At 38.8% G+C, this 16,271-nt stretch overlaps 1 protein-coding gene across 1 annotated transcript in view; it reads left to right on the top strand.

The window, feature by feature from the left end:
* SLC6A5 (solute carrier family 6 member 5) overlaps nucleotides 1–15,481 on the top strand; it is a 70,480-nt gene extending 54,999 nt beyond the window's left edge. The window contains 3 exon segments of the mRNA XM_043973339.1: nucleotides 6,206–6,306; nucleotides 10,236–10,403; nucleotides 12,766–15,481. Of these exon segments, the coding sequence (XP_043829274.1) occupies nucleotides 6,206–6,306; nucleotides 10,236–10,403; nucleotides 12,766–12,921 (425 nt within the window). The 3' untranslated portion in view covers nucleotides 12,922–15,481.
* Nucleotides 15,482–16,271: the final 790 nt, after the last annotated feature.

Genomic DNA, 16,271 nt, shown 5'->3' with positions numbered 1-16,271 from the left:
TTGTATCTCTCTTCCCTTACCCCTTCCAGTGCCTTATATTGGCTGCTGGCCCACAAAGGACATTCATTTGACTGGAAGATCTCTAAGGTCCTTGCTATCTCCAACATTCCATGATTCAAAATGTGTTTGACTTTGTCCAAAGGTGAAACAGACCTGCTCTCCTCTGACACTGCCACCACTCAGGAGTGGGTCTTCATCTCTTCCTGCTTTGATTATATCAATAGCCTTCTTGTGGACCTGCCTGTCCCCACTCCAATACATTTTCCATTCATCTACTAAAGTGAATTTTCTAAAATGCAAGTTTGATCACGTTACTGCCCCCCAATTGCCTCCAGTATAAAATACAAAATGTTCTGTTTGGCATTCAAAACTCTTTATAACCTAGCCTCCTTCTATCTTTCCAGACCTCTTATACCTTACTCCCCAAAATTCAATCCAGTGACACTGGCCTCCTGGCTGTTCTATGAATGAGACACTCCATTTCTCAGCTCTGGGCATTTCCCCCATGCCTAAAAGTCTCTTTCTCTTCCACTCTGACTACTGACCTCCCTGGCCTCCTTTACATTCCAACTAAAATCCCACCTTCTACAGGAAGCTTTTCCGAGTCTCTCTCAATTCTAGAGCCTTCCTTCTGTTAATTATTTCCCATTTACTCTGCATATAGTTTGCCTTGTATATATTTGTTTGCTTGTTTTCTCCCACATTAGAATGTAAGCTTCTTGAGGGCAGGCACTGTCTTTGGCCTTTTTCTTTTTTGTATCCTTAGCACTTAGCACAGTGCCTGGCACATAGTTGGTGCTTAATATATGTTTATTGGTTGAGGATACCCCGAGAAACATAGATTTTCAGAGTTGAAAGGGACTTCAACAGCCATCTCATGCAAGTGATACATGAAAGGAATGCCCATTGTAAAATACCCAGCAAGTGGTCACTCAAGCTCTGTTTGAAGACCTCTAAGGAGGGGGTACCTACTCTCTCTTGAGGTAGGTAATTTCACTTTGGGGCAGCAAAGCTTGTCGATAGAACTGAAGCATGGAGGAAACACTTAGGCGATTTTAAAATAGGACTTTCAAGTTTTTCTTAAAGACATTCAACATGAGTCATAAACTCATATACTGCAAAGTAAAATAAAAAAGTTTTCCTTGATTTGCACTTAGATTCTGTGTTGCTAAGGCCCAGTTTGGTGATGGGAGCTGTTTTCCATTATTATTGTCATGGGGAAAATGGGATAAGGGGTAAGGGGTAAGGGATAGGGGTTTGGGGTCCTTAGGAATTCCTCTTTAAAGAATTACACCCTTGGGGCAGCTAGGTGGCACAGTGGATAGAGAACTGGCCCTGGAGTCAGGAGTACCTGAGTTCAAATCCAGCCTCAGACGCTTGACACTTACTAGCTGTGTGACCCTGGGCAAGTCACTTAACCCCAATTGCCTCACCAAAAAAACAAACAAAAAAGAATTATGCCCTCTTGCACACAAAAGCCATTAGGATAAGATTGTAGTTTATTTAGAGGAAGGGGAAGGGGAAGGGAAGGGAAACCATGAAAGAAGTTGGACTTCTCATGGGGAGAAAGGCATGGCACAGAGAGAGTGGCTCTGAGATACCAATCTCCTCGAGCAGGAGACAGGCAGGTACTTTTATAGAGGACTGATGGGGGTGACCATCTGACTGTGGAAAGTTCCTTTAGTGAGGGAGGACCATCCCCCACTGGTGGTGGCTTGAGGAGTTGGGTGAGGGGTGGCTGGGGATCTCTCAAGTCATCTCTCTCCTCAGGACACAAAGGCAGCAGCCACACCCAAATTTATCTCCCCAGGGTTGAGGGAGCCTAGAATGAAGGGTGTAGGTCCTGAAGCTAGCTGAGTCCAATCTGATTCCACTTATCTCTTTAGGTGTGTCTGTCCTTTGGATTAGTTTCTCAATCAGAAGTTTCTTTGCTGTGTCCCAGAGAACTTCTGGGGTGCTATGGGCCCATAACATTATGACTTAGGTTCATGGTTCACTGGTGTCCATTTTTGATTCTTACTTCCTCCCCCTCACCTCTTGGTGAATTTTCTGCTCCTGCCTTTCAGATGTAGTGGGAAAAGAGTCTGGCTTTTTTCTTTCTCATCTTATTCCTTGGAAACAGCATGTAACTCATTTATTTCTTAAAAAAAAGTTTTGCTACTAATTCTTGGTGAAAGTTAGGTGGTCAAGTGGATAGAGCACTGGACCTACAGTTAGGAAGACTCATCTTCATGAGTTCAAATTTGGCTTCAGACACTTACTAGCTATGTGACCTGGGCAAGTCACTTAACTGTGTTTGCCCCAGTTTCTCATCTGTAAAATGAGCTGGAGAAGGAAATAGCAAACCACCCCAATGAATCTGCCAAGAAAACCCAAAAAGGGGTCATGAAGAGTCAGACATGACTGAACAATAACACCACTATACCTGCCTACTGGGAGGAATATGATGGAATAAAGCAACAAAGAAAAAGGAAAATTCATAAGTGTACAAATTAATTAATTGGCTAATTCTGATGCTATCATTAGAAATTATGGTTTTTATTTTGTTTTTCATCTTTCCACTGGATCCTTGTCCTCTGCCTTGTCCTAAAAAAGTCTTCCCTTGGCTCTTTGTTCCCATATAGCTAACATCCTATCTTTCCCCTTTATTGCTAAACTTGAAATAATTATCTGTGATGAATATCTCCATTTCCTTACTACCCACTCCCTTCTCAGACTCTTATATTCTCCCTTCCATCCCCAACACTCCACAGACACTGCTCCCTTAAAGGGTCACTAATCATCCCATAACTATCAAACCATCGACTTTTTTCTTTCCATGATCTTTTTACAGCTTTTGTTCTTGAAGAAAACTCACCTTTCTTAGCTTCAAAGATACCACACTCTTACTTCTTCAGCTGCTCCTCTTCTGTGTCCTTGGCTCCCCATCTTCTTCTTAACCCTCAAATGCAGGTGCTCCCCCAAGATCTATCTTTGGTCCTTACTTCTTTTCATATTCTCTCCCTCAGAAATCTCATTCAGTCCTAAGGTTTCATATACTACTCCTACTACCAGTAATTCTCAATAATCTTTCTCTAGTCCTGACCTTCTGAGTTCCAGAATAATGTGTGGGATATCTCTGTTCATATGTCCTACCAGCACCTCAAACTCAGCATGTTTAAAATCAAGTCTATTATATTTCTCCTCAAGCTAGTTCATCTTTCTGACTTTACTGTTTGTCATTAGCACCTCCATGCTTGGAATTTTGGGATTGTTGACTCCCCTCTCCCTCATCTTTCACATCTAATCGATGATTAGAACTTATAGTTTTAATTTCTGAACATCTCACATCTATCCCCCTCTCTATCGCTACTGCAACAATTCTAGTCAAAGCTCCCATTGCTGGCATATAATATTTTCCTTTCAGCTTTCCCCATCTTCATTCTTTCTCTCCCCTTCAATCTATCCTTCACACTCCTGTCAGAATAATATTTTTTTTAGTTTATCCATCTGTTCATGTCATTCCTATGCTGAAAACCAGTTCAGTGAATCTTTATTGCCTACTGAGAAAAGTTCAAATGACTTTTCCTCATACTCAAGGCTCTCTACAACCTACCACTGACTTATTAATCTAGCTTAACTCATTATTCCTATCTGTGCATGCAACACTGCCCTTTCCTTGCAGAGTAATTCAATTAATAAATAAGCATTTATTAAGCTGCTACTTTGCAGCAGGCAATGTTCTAGGCAATGGAGAAACAGATACAAAAGTGAGTCAGACCCTGCCCTCAGAGAACTCACGTTCTGAATGAGAGAGACAATACAAAAGGGGGTGAGGTGGCCAGGGAAGAGAATTTTGGTCTGGGCCATAGGGTAGGTAATTAATACAACTTTTAAGATAGTAATGATTTGGTTATTATCAGAAAAATAACAAGAAGGATATTGAAGACAAACCCCCTCCCCAACTCCCACATACACAAGCTATTTCTCTGCCCCCTTGGTCCTATAAGGAATATTCTAGAACCTACAGATAGATAACAAGAAATGATTAGACCTCTCAGACTATGTTTAGTTATAACTCTAGGGGCCTGCTGTTTTAGCAGACTTTATATTAAACCTCCCCCCTGCTTCAGGAATGATTTTAGTCACAGCAGGCTGGCTCCTGTAGAGTCGAAACAATAAGCATTCTACCCATGAAATGTGGGTGAATGAATGCTTGGCAAGTTGGAGATCATCTTTCTTGCTAGAGTTGCCAGGATGCTGGTGATAATTAGCAAATAAAGGGAAAACTGCATGCTTCCTAGAATGTGTGCTCTTGTGGGAAGTAAGCAATCTTCTACATGATGTGAAGACAGGAACACTGAGAAGCCTTCCACTAATCAGAACTGATCTCTCTCATTGGTTTGTTAGTCAATGGCACCAAATGACACAAAAAGGTAGTGTGGTGTAGTGGAAAGAACACTGAGCTTTGAGTCTGGAGAGACCTGGGTACAAATCTTGCCTCTGATACTTACTAGGAGGGGCACCATTGGCTATCGGTCTTTTAATCCTCTTGAATCTCACTGTCCTTATTTGTAACATGGAGTTTAATAATACCTTTAGTACATACCTCCCAGCATTATTGAGGGGTTAAAAGGAGATAATGTATATAAGGTGCTTTGCACACTTTAAAGGGCTAGGAAATATTTGCAGTTAGAGGGGTAATAATTATCTAATTAACCTGTTGTCATTCATTTCCATGTCTAAGAGAGTAGGTCTCTCAGGCAGAGACACAGGAATAATAATAACAGTAATGATATCTCACATTTATCTCACATTTACAACCTTAAGGTTTGTAAAATTATTTGCATATATTATCCCATTTGATCCTTACAACCACCCTATGAGGTAGATGCTATTATTATCCCTGTTTTACAGATGAGGAAACTATGACCGAGAGGTCAGGTGACTTGTTTAGGGTCTCACAACTATTAAAAGTGTCTGAGGCAGAATTTGAACTCAAGTCTTTTTGACTCCAGGCCCAGTGCTCTACCATGCCACTTAGCTGGGCAGGAGGTAACAGAAGATGTCATTTACATTGCTGGCATGATAGAGAAGGGTCAGATGAAATGCTAGAAAGGCAAAATGGCCCTTTGTAAAAGTGAAAAGGTCTTTGGCATGATTGATGCATCGATTCCTAGGGTCATACAATCAGATATTTAGAATTGGAAAGGATCTCAGAGTTCATCGAATCTTACCAGTCCTTCATCTTACAAATGAGGAGACTGAGTCACAAAGAGTTTAAGGAACTTGTCTAAGCTCTGGTGGTAGCGAAGACATTCAGATGCAGGTCCCATAACTCTTTCTACTGTACACCCTGTCTCCTTTAACGTATTCATTAGAATTGAGTCTGTGACTAGGATGACAATAAGCCTCACTGCACCAAGGAAGGAAGCCAATCAGGAGACAATGATTTTACAATGGGAAAATTTTTGTCTGATGGCTCTGCAGATATCCCCACACATGAGAGAAAGAAAAATGTATCCCAGATATAAGCTCATGAAAGCCCATTTTATCAATTTGACTAATGGGGAGGGTAGAAAAATCACATTAAGTATGATAAATTTTGAACTGTTTCTGTGAGGCTATTTCATCATCTGCTGTATCTATTGGATGAGATTTTCATAGACAAGTGGCATGGCAATGCAAGGAACTAAAAAACCCATAGGATTTGGTATGGGGTTCAATCTTGGCTCAGTCACTTACTACTTAGGTGACCCTGGGAAAGTCATTCCTCTTTTTGAACTCAGTTCCATTTCTAAAATGAAGGCTTCAAATGGGATGACCTCCCAAATACTTTCCATCTCTGTCTCTGACCCAATGAACCTATGAGGCTTTCAAAGACAACAAGATGAGCATGTGTGCAAGTCTGAGACAGTATTAGATGGCTTTGATGTGGCCTAAGTGCTACTTGTGGCCCAAGAGTTTTTCCATGTCATTAGGGGATAGAATCCTTGAACTGTACCACTGCATGTATTTAAGAGCTATTTAAAGTTTCAATTTTCCATTATCTTCTAGACAGAGTGAGAGGGAATAGTGCATCAGATGGTCTCCTTGCATAAGTGGTATGACCTTTGTATCAGACAGGTGCCATCTTGGTTCAAAGAACTTGAATTTGTTTCTGTAATGAGACCCAATTTTTCTACATTGCCTGATGCCCTGACTGCCTCTACTTGTCTGTTTGCAGGTCTGCAAAGATTTTGTGAAGATATAGAAATGATGATTGGATTCCAGCCAAACATTTTCTGGAAAGTCTGTTGGGCATTTGTAACACCCACAATTCTTACAGTAAGGATCATATATTTGCAGTGGATGCTTCAACTCATGAATTAGATTTCTCTGCATAAATTTGATTTGTTTATCCTTCTCTTCTAAAGAGCAGAACACGGTAGCTTTGGGTAATGAATCTTTAGATTAATTAATTAATTAGATGAGAATATTTTGTATATCCTTTCCAGTAGCTATGCATACTTACATAGAGAGCCATTCTCCTTTCATTGTATGAAAGGTTGCTTGATGACTTCCTTAAAGACCTACAGATGGAAATGGGTCCCTGGATTCACATCGCAGATTCTCCTCCTGATCCCTGGGACAGTAGTGGTTTAGTGAAAAGCCAATTGTTAGAAGGCCTAGGTTAAAAATCCTCCCTCTGGTGATAACTCCTTATGCATCTTTGAGCTGGTCATTTAAGCTCCCTGGTCCCTAGCTTCCTCCTTGGAAGTTCCTTTCAACTCTAAATGTAATGCTCTCTGGAAAGTTGTGGATGCTCCCATACTCCCATTTCCCAGCAGGTGGCGCTAGAAGCCAGACTAAGACCGATTACACGGCCAAAGCTTATGTTCTATCTCTCTAAAGGAAATCAAGCAGGGGGCGAAGATAATGAAGAGTATAATGACACCATTTCAACTTCTTTCTGAGAGGCTGGAACAAGAAGGGGAAAAAACCTACGTGATGCATTTGTTTCAGTCTACGTGGAAAGTGATTAATACTATTTTGGGGTGCAGTCCTCTCTTTCCCCCTGCCCATTATTCACCATGAGATTTTAGAGGCTCTAAGATATGTTTACATTCTTTTAAAACCAGAACCGAGTCCACTACATGAAGGTCTGAATTACCAACTTGGTAGAAAGAACGTGACTCTATCTCCTGTCATTAGCAAATAAGTTTTTGGCTCTCCACTCCCAACTTTTTTATTTTTATGTTTTTAGTTTGCTCAACTTTATTGATGGAATGAGAACATGCCCTTCAGCTGCTGCCGATGGTGTTGGGTTTTTTTTTATTCACCCAAATAAAAATTGGAATTCTTATGGGAGTCTGCCTGCCTGATTTTACTCTTTTACCCGAGGGGAATAGTTGGCGACATTTGAGCTGGAGAGATGCATGTTGGATTCTGAGGAGGTGTCGTATATACATTTACATGTGCCATATCTGTCTCTGGGATGGAAGTAAATTATAGATTCCTATCTCTCTGATGAGAAGCGCAAAGCCAAAGGCATATTTGATTAATCTATCATCTCTAAAGCATGCTTCCCATCCCCATACAGAAATAGTACAGTAAAGAGGATTGTTCTGCTTCCTAGACAGAATGACACTCAGGGCAATTATATCCCTGACTTCTTCCCTCAGGGTCTCTTTCAGGTGCAACTGAATTTAGGATGTTGTTTTTTTGTTTATCATGCTCTTTTTAGATATAGGCAATTGAAATGAAAACACTAGGTTGCTTGTGTGTGTGTGTGGGGGGCGGGGTTTGTGTGCTGTTATTTTTGCATTTTCTTTCTTCCTTTCCCTTATGCCCAGAAGAAACCACTTAGAATTTATAGTATTAGATTTCCTTTAACCTGTGCATTTCCACTGAGATTTAGCCTTTACTTTTTTTCCCCCCATCCCTACCCACTTTCCTCTTGCTATATGAGTGACGAAGTTGTATGTTTCACCCAAGGTGTGTTGCTTACAATTTTGTAGTTCTTTATGGTGGCATTTAGAAGCATATTGAATTCACTAAAGGGCTCAGATAAAGACTTTGGAAAACCCCCTTCCCCCACCTCTCATTTAGCATGGACATGAATCTGCGACTTTTCTGTGTTAAAAACACCAAGATCCCCTTAACCCCATTTAGCTCTTTATTCCTTCCCTGAGAGAATCTGCTATTGTTCAGACATTAGCTAATGGTGACAGATTGCTTTCCCTTGAAGAGAGGCATTTGTTTGTTTATTTGTTTGTTTTTTCCCATGGGCCTGGCCTACCGAACAGAATAATGAGGGGAACTGGGTTCTAGCTTCAACCTTTCTAAGGCCTTTATGTGTTTCTTGTGTAAGTAACATATCTACTTGGTTCTTTGTTAAAGATATGATCTACTGCATCTCACCCTAGGGGGAAAAATGAGTACAATGAGGGAATTTGTTTTGCTTGATGATGAATATTTGTTACAAGTTTTTTTTTTTAATTTAGGATAGGATGTGGGAGGGAGAGAAAATGAAATTAATTGAATTAAAAATAAAAGCAGGTGTAATTCCAAAAAGAAAAGAAAAAAAGAAATTAAAAAAAGAAATGATAAGAACAAAGGAGAAACCAAACCATCTTCTTTAGAACACTGAGGATTTCTACTCTGAGGGCACTGACCTCGAGTGGTGCCAAGTTTTGGAAACAGTTTCTGAAGGTCTAAGTTAATAAATACACAATGTCCTTACCAGTGTACCATTTTTTGGGAAGGAAGCTTAGGTGTTACCAGTGGTGGGTGAATCTGACTCCATCCCTTAGTACCACATTGTCACTGGATAGCTAATGGGTGAGATTTTATTGAAACAAAATTCTGAGAAAGGAATTTAGCATTAAAAATTATCTTACATTGATCGGCATGGTATAATATCTATATAACTAGACACAGAAGAAAAAAGACCCAGTCACCCACTGTTGTATGTTCTTGTTGTATCCTCTTACAGATCCAGGATTGGTAGTGAGTTAAGAAGGGCTAATATTATGGCTTCAATGACTTTGTAGCCCCAGAAATAAAACTGATGATTTTTATACATGCCTCCTTGGATTTATAGGGCTATAAATATTCTCTATGCAATTATTGTATACATAGTCAGATCACGTTACTGAATTATGCACAAACATAAGCAGACGTATTGCTATTTATATAGTAAATGAAATGGAGCAACTTAACATAATTACATTAGGCCACAGTGCCAATAGACTGTGTAATAAAGCTTATAACTCTAGGGGCAAATGTTTAAAAGGAACTTGGAGTAGAGCTCTTTGTAGGAGCATGAAAAAAATTGTCGCTGATGGGCCAGGATTGTTTAGAATTTTTGTGCTGAAATCTTATTGCACAGGAATGACTGCTTGGACTGGTATGCTTTGCCTGTCAGTAATGGTAAGGATAATAACAGCCATGATGAGAAAGATGTTATACAAATATCTTTCATGTGTACAGGACCTCATGCTTTTCAAAGTTCATTCATGTGCTCCATTTACTATAATAATTTCTCTTTAAACACTGTTATTTTTCATTTTCAGAGGAGTAGGAAGGAGAATCATGTGATTAAACTGCTCCAGGCCACTGTTCCTAAAGATATAATAAAGCCAGCAAACCTTGCCTTATGGTCCCTGGGAAATGATTCTGAAGGCTTGATGAGAGCAAGATACACTTGTTTACATTTCTTTAGTTCTTAATTCCAGCAAATAGGATCATTCATGTTATTTCCTGACCAAGTCTTCAGAGGATACTCTTATATCCTTCCGGTGGGTGGGTGGAGGAATTAGTCTGTTTTTCACTTTTGTCCCTGAAAAGTAATTAGCAATTATTCCCATTTTGCATAGGAGGGATCTGAGACATACGGAGTGAACCAAATAATGAGTGGCAGATTTAGGATTACAAACCTGGACCCCTGGTTTTTAGTCTGACCCACCATGCTGCCTCCACCCAATTGCAAGCACAGAGAGCTATACCAACACTCCATTCCCCACTGTTTATTTAAAAAAACCCCCATAGATGAATTAGTCGTTATAGCTGTACTTTATAGCAAATTACTTCTCCAGTATTGCCCTGGGTCTAACTTTGGAAGGAGCTACTTATTTGATATGAGTCATAGTTTGGGTCAGGCACGTTAAGAGAAGGGTCAATTTAATTCCTTTCTGTGTGGGATGACATACTTCAAGTCATTCTTGATGAACCTGCATTAACCATATGTTGCTTTCTTTCCGCTTTCTTCCCAGTTTATTCTTTGCTTCAGTTTTTATCAGTGGGAGCCCATGACCTATGGCTCTTACCGCTACCCCAACTGGTCGATGGTGCTTGGATGGTTGATGCTGGCCTGTTCGGTGATTTGGATCCCTATTATGTTTGTGATAAAAATGCATCTAGCTCCAGGGAAATTCATTGAGGTAATTCTATGGATTTCTATTCCCCTGCTATCCCCTCCCAAGGGAAAGTCAGGAAAAGCTATGAACAGAAAAAAAAAAAACCAAAACCCAAAAGATTCAGTAAACTTATTCAAGACCTGGTGATTAAGTGATTACAATTGCCACAGTTTTCTATTAAATCCATTTTTATTATGTATTATTCTACTAATGGAGGTTTTCAGCCAATCCAAATGCAGAGCTATTATTATGCTATTCTTCAACCTGGTGACAGCTCTGTTGAATAAATGATCATAGCTTCTGCTCCTTTCCCTGGAGTTCCCTTCTTCTCTTTCCTCATCCACATTTAAATCCTAGTATTTAGTTTTTAACTACACATCAAATTCCTTTTTTCTCACTAGTTTTCCCCTCCACCCCAGTCTTCTTTCTGAACTCTCCCATTATTTCTGATGTTAGAAATACATTTAATGTAATTATTCTGTCACAGTTCTCTTTCCTTCTTGCTGCCTGTTGTTCAACCCAGGTTAACATTGATAGAATTGGCACTATCCCTGTAGGAATGTGATGAAGGTCTCTGAGCAATAAATTGACTTTGAGAACAAATGGCATGGATGTATCTCATGTGGTACCTCTTGAACAATTTTGGGGGTACATGAACCACTTTGGTTGGTCAGATGAGACTACAAACCACCTACCTTCAGATTCAGTGATACTTTATATCTCTGAGCCTTGATTTCCCCTTTTGTAAAATGAGGGGGCTAGAAAGGAAGGGTACTCTCCAACTCAGAAGTGTTAAGATGCTATCATTCTACAGGACATATTCACCTTTATCAATGCAAAAACCACCTCTTCAGAATAAATGAGAAAATTCATACTACTTTATATAAGTTACTAGTAAGGCAAAATCTCGATTTTATAGCTGTCAGAATGAAACTTATTCATGCTGCACTAGTAAGAGAAAAACCTGGCTACCACCTAGAGCACTCTTGAGGATGACCACTGGTCTATGGAGGGCAAGGAAGAATATGGATCACTGGAGGGCAGGAAAATAACTGGCATTGAGTAGCTTGCATCCTTGGGGTCCTTGCCCTTTCAGTCAACTAGAACTAGACATGAAGAAGCCCCTTTGGATCTGGGATACAAGAAATAGAATAAGTTAGTGTCAATCATGGGGCAATATTAGAAAATGCACAAAAAACCAGGGGAATGGAAGTTGAAATTCATTAATTTATAATGATGTGCTTAGAATGTGTTAGTTATCCCTGGCAGGTATAGGAGGGAGACTTGTTCTCATTAAGTCAGTAATCCAGTTTTCATCAACAGGAATATTTCCTGTATTTCATGTTCTGTTTTTAGATTGCTGTTACGTAGTGAGACCTAGTAACTGTGTAATTGTTTCCCAACGAATCACTTTGACACACTGTTCTGAAATTCTGCTCAATTTGGACAGACACAGTGTTAGCCATGGGTATTTCCATCTTCGCCTGCAATGTCTTAACCTGATGAGTCGGCTATATACATTTATTATGGTTGATTTGGGATATAAAGGTTGCAAACTGATAATTAAAATGGAGATTAAAGTAACTGATAGAGGAGCCAGATTCATTTTAATAGGTAATAAACATATAATTGCTCCCTCTACAAAGGCAGAGATATGTTTTCTTTCTTTTTTTAATACAAAATTCTCCAATCAAATTAAGTTTTCAATAAAGATTTCAATGAGAAAATTAGATAACTCCCATTATTTTTAGCTTGACTTCAGAACTCAGTTCTTTGAACCAAAGAGAGAAGTAACCACTTTTTTTCATAAGATAATTAGCATCTTTGCTCATTCTTGACAATATATCTTTTGAGTTTGGATTAGGGTTTTTATTTGGTCATTTATATCCTTTTGGGAAATAAGTTAAAGAAAATTTAGTTATTTTGATGTCATGATTACCCACTGTTGAGACTCTAGAGCTGAAGTAATTGAGCATGTGTCCTTTGAAGAGCATGTTTGGCAGTTGGGGGGAAAATCTTACACATTTTCTTTTGGAGGAAAAACTATCTAATGAAAATCTGGGCTCTTTATCCTTTATTAATCTTGCAAATTTGTGTGCAAAACAAACCGTAAGCATCAGTGCATGATAATTTTGCTTGCAGGGTGATGTAAATAATTTCAAGTGAACCAAAGTAAATCTCCTCTTTAACTTTCCTGGCCCAGTTAATTACTGGGCCTGATCTTGTGGAACAACTTCTTGCCAAAAGAGATTCCCTTTTTTAGAAAGAGTCACAAGCTAGGTGGGTCTGAATTCTTAGTTTAAGAGGTGCAAGGAGGAGAGTATTTGGTTCCTGTGACTTGAAATCCACGACCTGTGACTGATGTGTCTTTGGTTCTTTTTTACAGAAGCTCAAGTTGGTCTGTTCTCCACAGCCAGACTGGGGCCCATTTTTGGCTCGGCACCGTGGAGAGCGTTACAAGAACATGATTGACCCATTGGGAACATCCTCCCTGGGATTGAAACTGCCTGTGAAGGATTTTGAACTGGGGACCCAGTGCTAGTCCTATGGCAGCAACGGCCTGGCCTTGATTTGATGATTTTTTTCTTGTTTCCTTCCCATGTCCTTAGTTCACTCCCCATTTGCCACATCTCCCTTCACTTCTGTGCATGAGAGTGGTTGCTTAGAGAAGTAGGACTTTTTGTCGCATGCTGTAGTGAAGAACTAGACAGACCACTTGAAGCAATGTTGGCTTTGAGTTAGTGGTGTCCTATATATTGGGTTTACCCCTTGTGTAGCATGCTATTATTCACCTTTTGGGAGCGGATTGGAAAAGTTGTTTCCACCAGTTGCTTGGGCCACAAGAAGGAATGGTTTGATGAGTGTGGTATGTTTCCTTTTGGTGGCCAAAGGAGAGTTGAAGCACAAGGTGTTGTGACCTCAGTCATGAGGCCACCAATAATTTGGAAGGTATTAACATGGGGCATCGAATGAGTAATTTCAGTGATTTTTTCCAGAGAATTAAAGTACAGGACAAAATGTATTTGGAAGGAATTGAAATGGCAATAATCAGAAAGTATATTTGGCATAAGACCAGGTGGATACATCTGGACACCACTAAATTGGTTGATTTCATGAGTTTCCATGAATAATTTGAGTTTTGTCTCTTTCATTTGGACCAAAGGTCTCACAGACTGAAGCCCCTGATTTTTCATTCTCTGTATAGAACTCTGAAATATAATTTCTGTTCCTTCCATTTAATTATTTCTTTTTGAAGTCACATCTGTGGGTTTCTGGGTCATTTTTTTTTGTCTTTCTACAATCTCTTCTCAAGAAGCCATCATATAATTTGTGCCTGATTTTGTATTCTTACGGTAGTTCTATGTTCTAGTTTCAACATGACATTTAGCCGTGAGGTTCGATGTAGTACTCTCATTTCTTCTCTTCTAAATGCTTTTCTATAAGCTGTAGAAATATTGTTCTCTTTCGATCTCTGGGAAAACAAGACTTACCCCAACTCTGTCTATATATTTTATATATATAGGACATAAACTCTTAAAGACAGACTGATAACTTCTTAATTTTTACTCTCAACTTTTTTCACTCACAGTAACTGCCAACTGTGGTCATAAATATATAGAGAAATGGAGAGTTTAGTAGAAGGCAATCATGCTGTCCCTGGACTGGTAGAACATTTCTAGGTCACTGCGTTTACAGAACTTTCTGATAAATACAGTTTAGGTAAGTAGTGATCAAGCCAATTAAGACTCTAGCTTTTAAGAATACATTTAGCCAATCCAATTTTAAGAATTCCCCATTTATAGCACTTATTGTAATTGCATTATAATGAGAGAGAAAAATATGTCTACCAAGATGAGCAAAACTGTAACCTTTATTATCTTCTTATATCCTATACATAAGTAGATGAGCTTTTAAAAGAATGATCTGTGTTCATGTAGTATGTACCAGTAGTGCTGTTTTATGTCCATATAATATATTACAAAATAACATAGAAATGGTGACTTTAGGGTAGAGTAGTCTGAGTTTCTTTTCTTTTCTTTCTCTCTCTTTTTTCTTTTGACCCACTATAGTAGCATCAAATCTAAAATTGATTCCTTTCAAGGGACTGTTTCAATTATTTTTTTTTATTTGTCTCTGTGTCTTTACATTACAGGGTCTCAGGTAAATATTCAGTTAAACACGTGTTTATTGATGTGATGCTTTCATCCCTTTAAAAAACAAGAAGACCCCAAACCAGACCTTAATGTCACATTTTTTGAGAAAACCTATTTCTTTTGTATAAAATACTGACTCATTTTGCTTAGCTTTCTCTTTTCTAGGGCAAATAGTGTTGCCATTTGCTGACATGGGTGTGGAACTTTAAAGTTTGCCTAATCAGTGTGTGAAAAATGAAATGAAAATGGTTTGGGAGGTTTGGGTTTTTTCCCCCCATAGTCTTCAAGGTCCCCTCCACCCTGACTTTATGGTAGAGTTTATTGTTAATCACAGAGGCAGAATAATGCTCTTTGTACAGAAACTTTACCAAAATTAGCACTCACAATTTAGCCTTACAGAGCTATGCTGTTGATTCACCTATGCCAGTTGGGTTTCATAGGGGCATGGTGTGCTCACTTCCTGGAAAAAGCCATATTGATAAGAAGCTACCACTGGTTTGGCGGAGCAATTTGATTAATGAGTATAGAGAATAGGCCCTACCAAATGGTTATTGTGGTAGGGGAGGGCAGCTGGGGGAATTAATGAATTACTTTTCCAAATCAGAGAAGCCTTTCCATTTTGATTGTTGGAGAAAAGACCACAAATCAATTACCACCATGTAGCAGTTGGTGATGATTCTTTTCCCCTTTCTATTTCTGTCTTTTCTCTTTCTATTCTTTCACTGTCTCCATATCTTCTCTGTTTTTGTGTCTCTCTGTGTGTCTCTGTCTCTGAATTTCTCTTTCTCTCACCTTTCTTTTCCTCTTTATGGCTAAAAATTGAATTTGATTTTAGATGCCAATGCAATTTCTTACAATTATTGCTTGGTGATTAAAAGAAAAAAAATCTTTCCAATATTTCCAGGTTTGTTTTATCCATAAGTTAACCTAATTGCTAGTTAAACTTTTTTTTTTTAAAAGTGGATAGTTAAAAAAAACTGTGTAGTTGGAAGTGGCTGCTTTTGTGTTAATTAGAATTTACCTATTCAAGAAGATAAAACCCAGGTATCTACTCTTTGGCTATCTGTTGTTTTTTTTTTGCTGTCTTGAAATGTTAGATGAAAATCATTTAAAGTGGCAAGTGCCAGGTGAGAAAATCCCAATTTTTCTTGGGGGCTGCAAATCCGAAGAATTATAATTTTTAGATTTCCTTTCTTTCATTGTGACAGCCATTCCCAATTTTTAATCTTTTATGTTCAGAGATGTTAAATAAGACAGATTTATTTCCAGGCATTGCAGTCCAGTGTATCTCAAGCACTTGATCAGTACTATTTCAGCTAAAATGTATACAGCTCTGACAAATATTTCTGTGGTATTAAAATGCTTGCACCCAACTCAAGGAAGAAAAATAAATGTATTTTTAAAAATTACCAATATCACCATAAACTGCATGTGGAGCCTCTACTACCTGACAATTTTCCATTTGATTAAAAAGCATTGGAGCTGTTGGGGAAAGTGGCTCATTTATTATTGTGCAGAAGAGCTTGGTAATTTTCCATTGGTGAAATTATTTTGGTGACACCAACAAATGCCAGAAACCCATTCCAAAACAAAAAGCCATATGTGAAAAACCAGTGACCCTGTAAGATCCTCCAAGGAGAATAATTGTATATTTCTTAACTATCGGTGTTGTGGCTTTCTATGCAGATATTAGTCTTGCAAATTAGTAGCTTTCAATCTGTTCAGAATTGTGTTTGTC

Source organism: Dromiciops gliroides, chromosome 6 (assembly GCF_019393635.1).
Source record: "Dromiciops gliroides isolate mDroGli1 chromosome 6, mDroGli1.pri, whole genome shotgun sequence".
Classification (NCBI taxonomy): Eukaryota; Metazoa; Chordata; class Mammalia; order Microbiotheria; family Microbiotheriidae; genus Dromiciops; species Dromiciops gliroides.
This window is presented reverse-complemented; position numbering and strand designations above follow the sequence as displayed.